The 15,613-nt window shown below is 38.7% G+C and overlaps 1 protein-coding gene across 1 annotated transcript; it reads left to right on the top strand.

Moving 5' to 3' along the window:
• Positions 1 to 13,823: 13,823 nt before the first annotated feature.
• On the top strand, positions 13,824 to 15,255 carry LOC142173889 (endo-1,4-beta-xylanase 5-like). Its single transcript, XM_075239807.1, has 3 exons — positions 13,824 to 14,334; positions 14,499 to 14,597; positions 14,981 to 15,255. The coding sequence occupies exons 1-3, from the start codon at positions 14,194 to 14,196 to the stop codon at positions 15,137 to 15,139; spliced, it is 399 nt and encodes a 132-aa protein (XP_075095908.1). The 5' UTR covers positions 13,824 to 14,193; the 3' UTR covers positions 15,140 to 15,255.
• Positions 15,256 to 15,613: the final 358 nt, after the last annotated feature.

Raw genomic sequence — 15,613 nt, forward strand, 5'->3', positions numbered from 1 at the left:
GGGGATAATAGTGTTGTGGGGCCTTAGGAAGCATATATGATTGGTTGAATGACCTGCGGGCCCACTCGAGCTCGAAACCATCATGGCTCTCTCTTCCCTCCTTTTCTGTTCATCAACACCCCCTCCCCTTCCCCCCCCCCCGAACCATTCTGAATGGTCTGTGATGTGGCCTTAAAGGCAGCATGACTCAAGATTCGGCCCGTTTTTAAACCATTTTCGACCATCTCCCCAATTTTGATAGCCTCTGCGAATGACTTACCCATAGCGGATATCATGTTCTGGAAGTAGTCCGCCTCTTAGGCCTGTAGGATGACAGTAACCATTTCTGCTTCATCCATTGAAGGCTTTACCCTAGCGGCTTGCTCGCGTCATTTGACAGCATATTCACAGAAATTTTTCGCAATTTTCTTTTTCAAATTGGACAAAGAGTTCTCTTTTTGGATTTTTTCACTTATGCTTTTTTTCGCTCTTTGTTTTCTTTGTTATTTTTTGTCACTCTTTTTTTTCACTCGGTATATTTACTAGCTATGATCGAATCCGATGGGGATTGCCTACGTATGACGCCGTACGAATCAGATCATTACGTAGTTCAGGAATATCGGGTTCAAAGTACACAAGCTAGCTCATTTTCTTATAATTTTTTCTTGGGAATTTTTGAAAAGAAGACTTGTTAAAGGAGAAAGACTTTTTAAAGAAAGAAGTGGAGGAAAATATTTTTATGGAATTTTGGTTTTGAAAATTGGGGACCGGAACTGATGAGCTTTGCCTACGTATCTCATACCCGGGGAGAATCAGACTCGCATAGTTCGGTTAAAACTGGGGTAATGATTTTTTTTTTCAATTCCGCTTAACTAATTTTCTAAAGCCAGTCAACAATGCAAGCAAGCCTTCGAAATGATGCAGCAAGAAGTACATAAGTGAACATATTAGTCTCAACAAGGTACTTGTCCTAAAACAGAACTCGGCCCCTGTGCCGAGCGCTGCTAAATCAAATGCACATGATGCAAATAAAGCAAACCTACTAGGGATATCCGACATGAGATTTATTCTTTTAGGTTTAAATCCTGGTGGAGATGAGGTGTATCTAGACTCGCCATAAAACGATCGGACAACTCGAGTTAGGAAGGGGTAGCGTACCAAGAGCAATACTTCTCCGGCTTAACTACTGGACCCTCCCCGTTCTTAAACATGGGTGACTAATAATCCTTCGCCGAGAGCTCAGGCCCACCGCCTTTATCTCAAAAAGGAATGGGGCGCGTATCCGCGATTCCAAGGGTTATATTCAGAAGACTCAGAGGGGGTGCATGAGAAGACTATTTATATGTATAGTTCAACAATATCAAATCAGTAAAAAGTGGACAAGTAGGACATTAGGCCCAAATAAATCACAATATATACAAAATATAATAAAGCCAAATGAAGTTAATGTACAAGCTCGAATTCTTGAATTCCCCAGCGGAGTCGACAGAGCTGTCACATCCCTTTTCTACCCCAAAAAGATATATGTGTTTTATGAATTATTGTGCGGTTAAAGAGTTTTTCCAATTAAAGTGATATTTTTGAAATAGAGATTATTTTATTTACAGAGTCGCCACTTGAAATTTGATTTTTGTGTGTTCCAAGTCACCTTTTATTTTGAATCTCTAATCAAAGGAAGGTTTGACTCTATTTTTATTGGTCTGAAAAAATAAGAGACTCGGTAAGGAATTCTATTGACCGGAGAGAAGGTATAAGGCATTCCCCGAGTCTTGTGGTTCTAGCACAGTCGCTTTATTGACTACAATTTGGATTGAATTAATTTTGGATAAACTGTGGTTTATTTGATTTTCATGTTTTGCCTATGTCTTATTTGTATTGTTGATAATTTTATTAACCTTCAAACTAGGATGAGTATCCCCAACCCTAGCTTACACTAACCAAGATGAGTATCCCCGACCTTAGCTTGTGTATCACACCTAAAATTGGAGCATACTCGGAGTTAATTAAATAACAAACTTTTAATTATTTGGAAAAAATTGGAACAAGGCGCGTCTTCACAACCTTGCCATTTTATTTATGTCTTTATTCCGAAGCGAGCTTTTCAGACATCGATTAAGACAAAATTATTTATTTTTGTTAATTCTATTATTGAGATTATCCAACTCTAATAGATTTTGATTCTCAACTACTTGACCCGATGAGGTCATGCTTTTAGTCACACTTTATGAACAACGTATGTAGACAAACTCACATATTTATTAAACTATTTTAATTGAAACAAACAAATTAAGAGCAACAAATATTTAAAGAAAACTAAACAAGGAAATAAAAAAAACAAAAAAATAATAAAATATTTAATTAAAGAGAGGTAGAAAAAGCAGTAAACGTTTTATGGCCTAATTTCATTAGATCTTGCATTAAGTTTCAATGGCTCATTTTGTTACTTAACTAACTGGCCATACTTGTTTAACGTACTACCTTTTCCCCGATATAAACCAAAAACAAAAAAACACGTATCTTGAGAGCTAAACTAAGAAAGAAGAAAAATAAAATAAAATTGTACTACGTTCATCCCAAGTAAAACATACAAATATCAATCACAAACACTCGAGCATTATTATAAAGTTTACGCCATTCATTCAAGAAACAAATAAAAAATATATATGAGTCAAATGTGACAATCTAGTAGCTTAAACATTCACCAAACCAACAAGAATACTCTTTAAAAAATAAAACAGAAGTGAGAAAATGGACCTTAATAAATCAGCTCCCTTTATCGATTTAATGAGGAGAAAACAAGATTCCAAAGATTACTTGAGACCACGACAAAACTTGCAAACAAATAGCGAGCTCTACCAATCACCTCGAACGAAAACTTCACTGACTCGACTCGGTTTGGACGGAGGTTTCAAGTGTTAAAGGGGGCAGTCTAATAGTGAAATTTCAGCTAATTTTTATGGTATTTTTCAGCTGGGTTTGGAGCTATTTTAATGTTTTATTGGGGTCATTCTTTAGTGTTTTGGGGGCTGTTTTCTTGCTGGACTTCATGGCCTTTTATGGCTGATTTTTGCAACAACTATATAGAGGGGTTTTGTTGGTCTTTGGGGTGGAGATGAAGCTCCCTCTTTGTGAGTGTACGTGTGTATTTGTGGAGGGATAAGGAGTGGGGGACATGAGTCGGGGGACAAAGAGTGGGGGACAAAGAGTGAGGGACATGTGTGGGAAAGTAGAGTGGGGACACGCGTGGGGATAATGGGAGCGAGAATGATGGAGTGGGAAGTGAGGTATTTGTGAGATGACTGGGAAAAAATTCAAGCATGGTCAAAAATTAAGTGTTCACAGTCTCCGAGCCGTTTTAATATGGCAGTAGCCTTTTTAGTTCGGGTGTTGCCCAATGGGCTTGTTACCCCGAGTTATCCAGGCTTGCCTAAGATAACAGTTCCCGAGTGGGGATGGCCGTAGCCTTTCAGGTTCGGGCACTGCCTAGTAGGTCTTGTGCCCCCGGGCTCTGAGAGGCCGTGCCATCCGAGTTTGTCATGGGACGGCAGTCCCCGAGTGAGAGCGGTCCTTTGAACCTGGATAAAGGCATCCCTCGAGCTCGATATCTTTAGGGGATCGAATGTAGGAAATTCCTTAAGATAAAAATATTTTTAAGGGGAAAGATATTTATCTGCAAGGTAGAAACTTCTTTTTATTTCTATGTATAATATATACGATTACACATGCGTACAAGCTTTATATCAGGACTCGAGCAGTCTATGTGGGCACAGTTCATTCGACCGTTTGGCCCTTACAGTAAGTCCTATCGATCGAGCCGAGACTATTCAGTGGTTATTCACCGTTCATTGTCCCGAGTTTGTATGATACTTTTCTGGTGATCTCGATAATTTGATAAGGACCTTCCCAGTTCGGCCCCAACTTTCCTTCGTTTGGGTTCCGAGTGCTTATCGTGGCCTTCCTTAACACCAAGTCCCCGACATTGAAATGTCGAAGGTTGGATCTTCGATTGTAATACCTCTCGATCCGCTGTTTTTGGACGGCTAACCGAACAAGGGCGGCTTCGAGCCTTTCATCCATCAGATCTAGGCTCATATTCATGGCTTCGTCGCTTGACTCCTTGGTTGCATATCGAAACCTGAGACTTCGTTCTCCGACTTCGACCGGTATTAGAGTTTTGATGCCGTAAACCAGCGAGAACGGGGTGGACCCGGTACTGGACTTAGAGGTCGTATGGTATGCCTACAGGATTTCGGGCAAGATTTCCTTCCATTTTCCCTTAGCGTCGACCAACCTATTTTTAAGGTTTAGGAGTATGGTTTTGTTAGTGGACTCTGCCTGTCCATTCCCACTAGGGTGGTAGGGTGTTGATAGGATCCTTTTGATCTTATGGTCCTCGAGAAACTTGCTTACTTTGCTACCGACGAACTGTTTCCTATTGTCGCATACGATCTCGGCCGACATTCTGAATCGGCATATGATGTGGTCCCAAATGAAATCGATGACTTCCTTCTCCCTGACTTTCTCGTATGCCTGGGCTTCCACTCACTTAGAAAAATAAACAGTCATAAAAAATATAAACTGAGCCTTACCGGGTGCCCAAGGAAGGGGGCAACGATGTCCCCCATTTCATGAACGACCACGGTGACAAAATCAAATGCAGCAGCTCCCCAAGTTGATGAATCATCAGATCATATATTTGACATTCATCACATTTTCGTACGAACTCCTTCGCATCCTTTTCCATGCCGATCTAGTAGTAGCTGACTCTGATTATCTCTCGAACCAATGATGCGACACCTGAATGATTTCCGCAGATTCCTTCATAAATTTCCCTCAGAACGTACTCGGTATCTCCTGTTCCTAGACATATCGCGAGTGGGCCATCGAATGTTCTTCTGAATAGGGTTCGGTCTTCGGACAAGCTAAATTGGGCTGCCTTCGTACACATGGCCCTCGATTCTTTTGGATCCGAGGGCACTTTTCTGGTCTTTAGATATTCTATATATTTATTTCTCCAGTCCCAAGTCAGGCTCTTTGAGTTTATCTCGGCGTGGACTTCTTCCACTACCGATATCATGAGTTGTACGACCGCCTCGGAGTTGAACTCATCGTCTTCGACCGACGACCCCAAGTTAGCAAGGGCATTGGCCTCACTATTTTGATCCCGAGGTATGTGTTGTAAAGTCCACTCCTTGAACCGGTGTAATGTTACCTGCAACTTATCCAGGTACCTTTGCATTCGTTCCTATCTGATTTCGAACGTCCCATTAACTTGGTTTATCACAAGGATGGAGTCGCACTTAGCTTCGATTACCTCTGTCCCCAAGCTTTTGGCTAGTTCGAGACTTGAAATCATGGCCTGATATTCGGCCTCGTTGTTAGTCAATTTTATAGTCCTAATAGATTGTCTAACTGCATTGCATTTTGGTGGCTTCAATAAGATGCCAAGTCCGGACCCTTTTGCGTTCGAGGCACCATCCGTAAAGAGGGTCCAGATCCCCAAAAAAGTCTCCGGTTTCAGCAATAACTCTCTTTCGACCTCAGGTATCACGGCTGGCTTAAAGTCGACTACAAAGTCTACTAAAATTTGAGACTTAATCACGGTCCGGGGCCGATATTCAATATCGTACCCGCTAATCTCCACGGCCCATTTGGCCAACCGTCCCGAGAGCTCGGGTTTATGCATTACATTCCTCAATGGTTAAGTAGTCACAACACATATGGGGTGACATTGAAAATACGATTTCAGCTTCCTGCAGGCGCTTAGCAAAGCGAGCGCAATTTTTTCTAGCTGAAAGTATCTAGTTTCGGCCTCGCCTAAAATCCTGCTAACATAGTAAATTGAAAATTGCGTACTTTTATCTTCCCGGACTAGGACTCCGCTTACTGCTATCTCCGATACTGCTAGGTATAAGTATAGCTGCTCGCCTGTCTTCGGCGTGTGGAGTAGCGGCGGGCTCGATAGATATCGCTTGAGCTCCTCCAAGGCCTGTTGGCACTCCGGGGTCCACGGGAAGTTATTCTTCTTTTTAAACAGTGAGAAGAACCGGTGGCTCTTGTCGGAAGACCTCGAGTTGAATCACCCCAGGACTGCTATACGTCCGGTTAATCTTTGTACGGCCTTCATGTTGTCCACAATAGTGATATTTTTGATGTCTTTGATCTTATTGGGGTTGATCTCGATTCACCGGTTGGAAACCATGAATCCGAGGAATTTATCGGACCCGACTCCAAATGCACACTTCTCTGAATTTAGTTTTATATTGTATTTCTTCAATATGCCGAAGGTTTCCTGCAAATGTTTCAAATGGTCCTCTCATCGCAGGAACTTAACCAACATATCATCAATGTAAACCTCCATTGATTTTCGTATTTGTTCCTCGAACATCCGGTTTACTAGGCGTTGGTAGGTGACGCCGGTATTTTTTAGTCCGAAGTGATGAAGGAAGTTTTTTCCATTAACACATACTAAAATGTACAGGCTTCACCTATAGTCCTATATATATGCATGCATGCATTCATAGCTTAATCCGACACCTCGAGCAAACACAATATCAAGTGTTTTAAAGTAGTATATTATTTATCTCCATTCCACCATCCTAGAGTTAAAGCCTAGAGGTAATCAAACATGGAAGGATACCGCACATTTTTCATTTTATTTCTTTTATATTGAAGGGCACGTCATCCATGTAATAAACAAATGTTGGAAAAATGCGGTTTTGCAGCCAATACTTTTCTGGGAGATGCATATCTTCTTTAATTTTTGTCTTAAGTTATTTTTTATTTTTATTTTTGTATATACTCTAATGTTTAGTGTTATTGTGATTGAAACAGCGAACTCGTGGCCATGGAAGCCGTGAAGATGGATTTTCTCTGTGCGTGTGTGAAAGATTTTGGAGGTTCTTGGGATCATTTCTTTCCACTTGAGGAGTTTGCCTACAACAACAGTTATCAGTCAATCATCCAGATGGCACCGTATGAGGCTCTGTATGGTATGCGGTGTCGGTCTCTAGTGGGTTGGTTCGAGCCGGGCGAGGCTAGATTATTGGGTGCAGACTTGGTTGGGGATGCTTTGGAAAAGGTTAAGATGATTCAGGATAGACTTCGCACAGCCCAGTCCAGACAGAAGAGTTATGTGGTACGGAAATAAGGGCAAGTTCAACCTTAGTTATATCGGGCCTTTTGAGATTCTTGAGAGAGTGGGGGATGTGGCTTACATCTTGCGTTGCCACCTGATTTATCAGTAGTTCATCCGGTGATCCATGTGTCCATGCTTCGAGAGTATCACCGCGATCCATCCCACGTGTTAGATTTTAGCTCTGTCTAGCTTGATAAGGATTTGACTTACGAGGAGGAACCGGTGGCTATTATAGCCCGGCAGGTTTGTCAGTTGAGGTCGAAGAGTTATTCTTCAGTCCGAGTGCAGTGGAGAGGTCGGCCCATCGAAGCATCTATGCGGGAGTCCGAGTCGGACATGCGGAGTAGATATCCCACCTTTTCATCAGCCCAGGTACTTTTCTATGTCCGTTCGAGGACAAACAATTATTTAATAGGTGGAGAATGTGATGACCCGATAGTTCATCTTATGTTTTAGAACCTAATTATTTGCTTTAAAGCCTTAAATACCTCATTTTAGCTTTTCTCCATTTTCGTGTGCAGTCCGGGTATTTTATCGAAAAGTTTAATGTTAAAAATTGAGAAAATATGAAATTTTTGCCTTAAGATCCATTTGAGTTAACTTCGGTTAATGTTTTGAGAAAATGGACCCAGATTCGTATTTTGACAGTCCCGGTGGGTCCGTATCGTGATTTGGGACTTGGGCATATGTCCGGAATCGAATTCGGAAGTCCCTAGCTCGAGTTATCGCACTTTGTTGAAATTTGAAAGTTAAAGGCTTAATGATTTTGAAATGTTTGACCAATGTTTTAATTTTTGGATACCGGGTCCGTATTTTGGTTTTGAAACCTGGTATAGGTCAAATGTGGTGAGAAACGGAGTTGGTTTGACGTGATTCTGACGTCCGGTTGTGAAGATAGAAGTTTCAAAGTTTTCTTGAAACTTTCATTTGATTTGGTGTTCAATTCATAGTTCTAGGCATTATTTTGGCGATTTGATCGCGCGAGCAAGTTCATATGATGATTTTAGGCTTGTGTGCATGTTTGGTTTGGAGCCCCGAGGGCTCGGGTGAGTTTCGGATAGGCTACGAAGTGGTTTGGACTTAGAAAACTCAGCTTGTTCTGCAATTTCTGGTAACTGGTATCTGATCTCGCAATTGTGAGATCAGTGTTCGCATTTGCGAACATTCCCCAATCCTGACAGGCTCACATTTTCGAATAAATTCTTCACATTTGCAAAGAGTGCCTGGGTCAGCATGAGTTCGCATTTGCATCGTAACTGCAGGGAGGCCAAAGTTCGCATTTGCGAAGTGGGGCTGGGGCAGGCTTGGTCGCATTTGCGATCAATTTGGTCACAAATGCGGAAGATCAATGTTTGCATTTGTGAACAAGTCATCGCAAATGCGATGAAAGCAGAGATGTGTAGGTCTTCGCATTTGCGGGATTCACATTTGCGAACCTCAGGTCGCAAGTGCGACATCTGTAACTGATCAAAATGGAACTTAGACGAGATTTTGGTTCATTCTCTCAAATGTTTAAGAAAAAGAAACCTTAGAGGCGATTTTTCAAAGAACCTTTCTTCCCCAAATCATTGGTAAGTGATTCTAAACTAGTTCCTTTCAATCTTTCACTACATTTCCTAAGATTTCAACCAAACATCTTGTGTTTTCATTGTGGAAATTGGGGGTTTTGGATAGAATTAGGGATTTTTTTAAAAGTGAGTATTTAGACCTCAAATTGAGGTCGGATTCTAAAATAAATTACAGGGCTCGTGAGTGAATATGTGTTCATATTTTGTGACTTTTATCCCATTCCGGGACGTGGCCCCGGGGAGGCTTTTTGGGGCGATCTTCTAATTTCTTGGTTTAGCTTTGATTCATTAATTAAATTAGTTCTTTATAGTTGTATTTATTGTATGTAATTGATTCTGGCTAGATTTGGGCCATTCGGAGCCGGATGTTCGTGGAAAGGCATTGTTACCGATTGATTGGGCTTGGTTCGAGGTAAGTGGCTTACCTAACCTTGTGTGGGGGAAATACCCTTATGATTTGGTACTTTGGTGGTATGTGAGCGTCGTGTACATGAGGTTACGAGTACGTACACGAGCTATTTGTTGTAAAACCAGATTTATTTTACTGAGTAGCAACCTGTTTTTCCTTTAATTTGAGTTATACCGTTTAAATGAGTATTAGTCTGTTTTTCATTATTAATTGAGCAATTCCAATATGTGTAATTATCCTGTTTAGTCTAATATTGCATGTCTATGTGCTTTAACTACTTATCTGAACTCTGTTAAGCATGCCTAGTTGATTTTCTGTTTTTCCTTGTTCTTTATCAGTATAACTGTAGAAATATTACTGTTAATTGTTGTATTTCATCGGTTTTAGATATGTGTTTACTTTGGAGACTACGAGGCGGTTCCTCGGGAGTTCTCCCTGTACATTTAATTTTGAGACTATGAGGCGGTTCCTCGGGAGTTCTCCCTGCACATTTACATTTGAGATTACGAGGTGGTTCCTCGGGAGTTCTCCCTGCACATTTACTTTTGAGACTACGAGGCGGTTCCTCGGAAGTTCTCCCTGCACATTTACTTTTGAGAATACGAGGCAGTTCCTCGGGAGTTCTCCCTGCACATTTACTTTTGAGACTACGAGGAGGTTCCTCGGGAGTTCTTCCTGCACATTTACTTTTGAGACTACGAGGCGGTGCCTCGGGATTTCTCCCTATATATTTACTTTTGAGACTACGAGGCGGAACCCCAAGAGTTCTCCCTATATATTTACTTTTGAGACTACGAGGCGGTACCTCGGGAGTTCTCCCTGTATATTTATTTTGGGACTACGAGACGGTATCTCGAGAGATACCCTATTGCTTACCCATGTGTGTTATACTGTTGCCTTGATGTATTTTCTTTTGTTAACTTCTAGTCTCTTATTATACTATGTATTCTCCTGCCTTATTTATTATTTACCATGACCTTACCTCGTCAGTACTCGACCGAGGTTAGGCTTTGCACTTTCTGGGTACCATTGTGGTGTACTTATGCTACTCTTCTGCACATGTTTTCATGTGCAGAACCAGGTTCGTCATACCAGCCTCATTTTTAGTTGTGCATTTGCTGCTGTTCCAGAGACTTCAAGGTACATATGCTCGCGTTGGCATACCTAGGAGTCCCCCTCTATTCTCCCATATGTCAAATATTTCCTATATTTCCCTTGTTAGACTCTGGTGTATAGAGATGCTATTTTCCTTCTGTAGCTTGTGACTTATGATGTTCCGGATTTTGGGAAGACTGTGTATTTATAGGGTATTGGTTATTGTACATGCCAAGTGGCATTTTTACTAGTTTTTCAGTTATCTCTGATAATAGTTGCTAAGTTTTACTTTCGTTTTGTTATTTTTCGCAATTTGTTAGGCTTACCTAGTCATAGAGACTAGGTGTCGTCACGACGTTATATGGAGGAAGTTTGGGTCGTGATAGGGTACTGCGAATACATGGAAATAGAACAACCCCATACCCCAAGGACAATGAGCTCCTGGTTTTATGAATCAGCCGAGGCAGTCGTTTCAGCCTCAACAACCCTTTCAGTCTTGTATAGAAGATCTCAAGAAAGACTTCATTCTGAAGACAGTTGAGAGGCTTGAAACTCCTAGCTCAACTATACGGGAACATGGAGAACTTATCAAAGAACTGAGCACGGGTTTTTGAAACCTGGAAAGACAGGTTCGGTAGCTAGCAACTCTATTGTCTAAGAGGATTATAGGAACTCTCCCTGCTGATACGGAAATAAATCCCAAAAAAGCAGTCAATGATGTAACTCTGACAAGTGGGAATGTTTTGAAAGATCTCGCCCCAATCCAAAAAGATGTGAGACTTGAAAAGGAAAGTGGGGAGCTGCTGAGGAGTGATGTGGATAAAAATAAAAAAGGCCAGATAAAAGCTGAAAAAAAGAAGAAGGAAGAAAAATCGAGAAGGGAGGAACTTGAGGAGAGCAAACATATGCCTGATCTACCTTTCCCTCAAAAGCAAAGTATAGAACAGCTGAACAAGTAGTTTTGGAGATTTCTGGATGTGTTGAAACAGGTTCATATAGTTGCTCGTCTGTCTTCGGCGTGTGGAGTAGCGGCGGAATAGATAGATATCGCTTGAGCTCCTCCAAGGCCCGTTGGCACTCCGGGGTCCACCGGAAGTTATTCTTCTTTTTCAACAGTGAGAAGAACTGGTGGCTCTTGTCGGAAGACCTCGAGATGAATCACCCCATGGCGGCAATGCGTCCGGTTAATCTTTGTACGGCCTTTACGTTGTCCACAACAATGATATCTTTGATGGCTTTGATCTTATCGGGGTTGATCTCGATTCACCGGTTTGAAACCATGAATCCGAGAAATTTACCGGACCCGAATCCAAATGCACACTTCTCTGAATCAACTTTATATTGTATTTCTTCAATATGCCGAAGGTTTTCTGCAAATGTTTCAAATGGTCCTCTGCTCGCGGGAACTTAACCAACATATCGTCAATGTAAACCTCCATTGATTTTTCTATTTGTTCCTCGAACATCCGATTTACTAGCCGTTGGTAGGTGGCACCGGTAATTTTTAGTCCGAAGTGATAAAGGAGGTTTTTTCCAGTAACACATACAAAAATGTAGAGGCTTCACCTATAGTCCTATATATATGCATGCATGCATTCATAGCTTAATCCGACACCTCGAGCAAACACAATATCAAGTGTTTTAAAGTAGTATATTATTTATCTCCATTCCACCATCCTAGAGTTAAAACCTAGAGGTAATCAAACATGGAAGGATATCACACATTTTTCATTTTATTTCTTTTATATTGAAGGGCATCATCCATGTAATAAACAAAAGTAAAGTATTAGGCATCAGGAATTTTTGTTGGAAAAATGCGGTTTTGCAGCCAATACTTTTCTGGGAGATGCATATCCTCTTTAATTTTTGTCTTATGTTATTTTTTATTTTTATTTTTGTATAGTCTAATTTTTAGTGTTATTGTGATTGAAACAGGGAACTCGTGGCCATGGAAACCGTGAAGATGGAAAATTTTATACCTTGGCTTGTGATTTATTTCCTTGTTTATTATCCAGGTTTGCAATTAAGCCTAGCCTATTTGATAAATCATTATATAAGACCTTTGTTTTTTCGTTACTACTAGCCAATTGATTTGATACACTGTTGAAACATATTAATTAAATTGCAAACAAATATATATTTCTTTTTCCATTTTCCAAGACGAGTAAAAGAAGAAATTACTTGCAATATAACGAAAAATGCACTGATTAAGTCAAAAATAATAATGCAAAGGAATAATATTCCTTCAAGGAATATTTGACATTTTGGTGAAGTAAAATCAAGCACAAATTTTAAATTTTGATATATGCATGCCTTTTCTGTGAGGGGTCGTATAGATTTATATATCCTCTATTTTCTCTTTTTGGGCCTTTGCTTTTGTAGGGGTTGAAGTTTATGCTGAAGATTACGATTATAGCTTCACAGTTGAAGCAAGCTTCCACTACTGCTATCTTTATAGTAATATTTTACAACCTGGAGGATTTGAACTCCAGATTTTCTGAAGAGGATTTAATATACCTACAATGCAAATAATTTATATACTATATTTTAGGGTGTACAAACCGAATCGGAAAATCGAACTAAATCGAAAAGTCAAATCGAACTGATTAAAAAAATCCTACTAAGTTTGGTTTGATTTGGTTTGGTATTGAGTAAAAAGAAAACGCGAACCAAACCAACATATAAATATAAAATTTATATATATATACTTTTGAGATTTTATATAGAATTTTCTTTACAACATATCTAGAAATATTTGAGATTCTCTTATGGGATATAATATTTAATAGAATATGAAGTGCTCCATATTTATTAACCTTAAATAATGAATTGTATGATCACTTTCTTAGCAAGTGTTACTGAAATGCGTCAATCATTCTTCCATATTTATATGTCAAGATATATTTAATTCTTATATCTTTTTTGAATAAGTATCATATTGATTTCTATATTTAATTACTAAATTCAATTAACCTCAAAAGTGTAAATCAGCGAAACGTTATTGCCAGATGACGAAAAAAAATAACTATCATGTCTTACTAAGAAAATTCTCCCATAAAAATATTTTAATAGATAATATGTTTGTAGTTTTTTAAATTTTTACTAAACATATACTCCCTCTGTTTCAAATTATGTGAACCTGTTTGACTGGGCACGGAGTTTAAGAAAAAATGAAGACTTTTGAAATTTGTGGTCCTAAAGAAGTCAAAAAGGGGTCCAAAGTATTTGTGTGGTTATAAAAGCTTCTCATTAAGGGTAGAATTGAAAGTTTAAGCTAAATTGTTTCCAAATTTAGAAAGATGTCATTCTTTTTGGAACGGACCAAAAAGAAAATAGGTTCACATAAATTGGAACAGAAAGAGTATTACTTTTAAAAAATTAAAGAAAATAAAATTGAAATAATATTTAATAACGAAAAACTCGAAAAACACGACAAAACCGAACCAATCCAAAGCGATATAGTTGGTTTGGTTTGGTTTTGATAAAAATCGAACCAATCCAGTCCGATCCATGTAGTGATGTACACCCCTACTATATTTTAACATATTTAACAGATAACTTGCTCAGCTATGTTTAACATATATATATGCTTCCAGTGTTTGGCAGATCCTCTCAGAGCTCAATACAATGGAGGAATAGTCGTGAATCCAGACATGAATGAGGGACTAAAGGGCTGGAGTAAATCTGGATTTGCAAATATGGCCACTAGGATGTCCAGCAGTACTAATAACACTTTCATTGTGGCTACCAACAGGAAAGGAGCCCTTCATGGTTTTACCCAAAAATATTTCTTGCAAAAGGATACTCACTACGTAACTTCAGGTATTTTCGCATACGGCGTACACAAGGATTTTGCCCAACTGTTTGTTTTAATTTTGACCATTATTTTCAAGCCGTGTCGTCGATGTAGCATATATATTATAGGAGATGGTTGTTACTGATCGGTCAAAATGTATATGTATTGAAATTCAATTGCAGCTTGGGTACAAGTGAGCCAAGGAGACATGATTCACGTAGCTCTTGCATTCGGAACAGCATTTGGCATCCAACGTAGTGGATGGGCTATTGCTCGTTCTGGTTGCTGGTCTATGCTAAAAGGTGGTTTTGTGCTCAATATTTCTGGTCCTGTCGAGCTATATCTTGAAGTGAGTTTTCACTTTTTCATAATTATTAGTCATTGTTCATATTCTATAACCATACTTAAACAGAATAAAATGTACTAGCTAGTACTATTATGTTTTCAAACACAAAATTCTGATTGTTGGACCTAATTTGTTTATTTTCACTTAATTCCCTTGTCTGTTCCTAGGCAAACAACACAGTCGTTGAGCTATGGGCAGATAGCATATCAGTAAAGCCATTTTCTCTAGATGAGTGGAAATTTCATCAAGATCAAAGCACTGAGAAGGTGAATGAAATTAAATATTATACATCTCACTGAACCGTTAATTAATTGAAAACACTATATATATATATATATATAAAAAATATTATGTAGCAAACTTGTGACTGCTTTAATCCTATATATATAAATATGAAGGAGAATAACTTAACTAGTTCTTACGATATGTTTAATTTTATTTCATGAGATTTCTCATTTAAAATGAATTTAATTTATATATATTGACAATAATATAATTTTTTTTTATGCTGTCAATGATTTTAACATATTATAGCATGTTATAATCTTATTATAGGTTGCATGTATTATCTTGTAACTTTTCTGATAGTATTAAAAAACAATTAGTTTATGTAAGCTAAATTCTAAAAAATCACTAGAAAATGCCGCAGGTACGCAAAGCTAGAGTGAAAATCCAAGCAGTGGATTCTCAAGGCCAACCTTTACCAAACGCAACTGTCTCCCTGGCACAATTTCCCGTTTGGCAATGCAATAAGCCAACACATCCTAAACAACAAAGCCTACCAAGATTGGTTTACTTCAAGATTTAAATACACAGTTTTCGAAAACGAAATGAAATGGTACGCCAACGAGAAAATCCCCGGCCAACTAGACTACAACGTAGCTGATGCTATGCTTAGTCTTGTCCAAAAATATAACATTAAAGTCCGCGGCCAGAATGTCTTTTGGGATAATCCTCAGAATATGTCCACGTGAGCGCGCTATCTTTCACCAGCACAGTTATCCGCAGCATAATATCGGAATAATAATATAATTGAGAATAATTTTCAAGAATATATAATGCATATTATAATAATATCTTTATTTTAAATAATTATTTTTTATATTACGTTGATAGAATATATATATTTTAAAACATTTATTTTCTTTCATTCTCAATTATGTAAATAAATTTTGAGTTTTCATTATTAATATAAAAAATATCATTACTAACAAATTGTTCTAATTAATGTTTTTACTATTCTCAACATTTTATTATTCCAACATTATACATGCTTAAATAC

Source organism: Nicotiana tabacum, chromosome 19 (genome assembly GCF_000715075.1).
Source record: "Nicotiana tabacum cultivar K326 chromosome 19, ASM71507v2, whole genome shotgun sequence".
Classification (NCBI taxonomy): Eukaryota; Viridiplantae; Streptophyta; class Magnoliopsida; order Solanales; family Solanaceae; genus Nicotiana; species Nicotiana tabacum.

Coding starts and splice junctions, on each gene's coding strand:
- LOC142173889 (XM_075239807.1), top strand. CDS start 14,194: ATGATTCACGTAGCTCTTGCATTCGGAACAGCATTTGGCATCCAACGT. Junction 14,335..14,498: donor CTGTCGAGCTATATCTTGAA/GTGAGTTTTCAC, acceptor GTCTGTTCCTAG/GCAAACAACACAGTCGTTGA. Junction 14,598..14,980: donor AAGATCAAAGCACTGAGAAG/GTGAATGAAATT, acceptor AAAATGCCGCAG/GTACGCAAAGCTAGAGTGAA.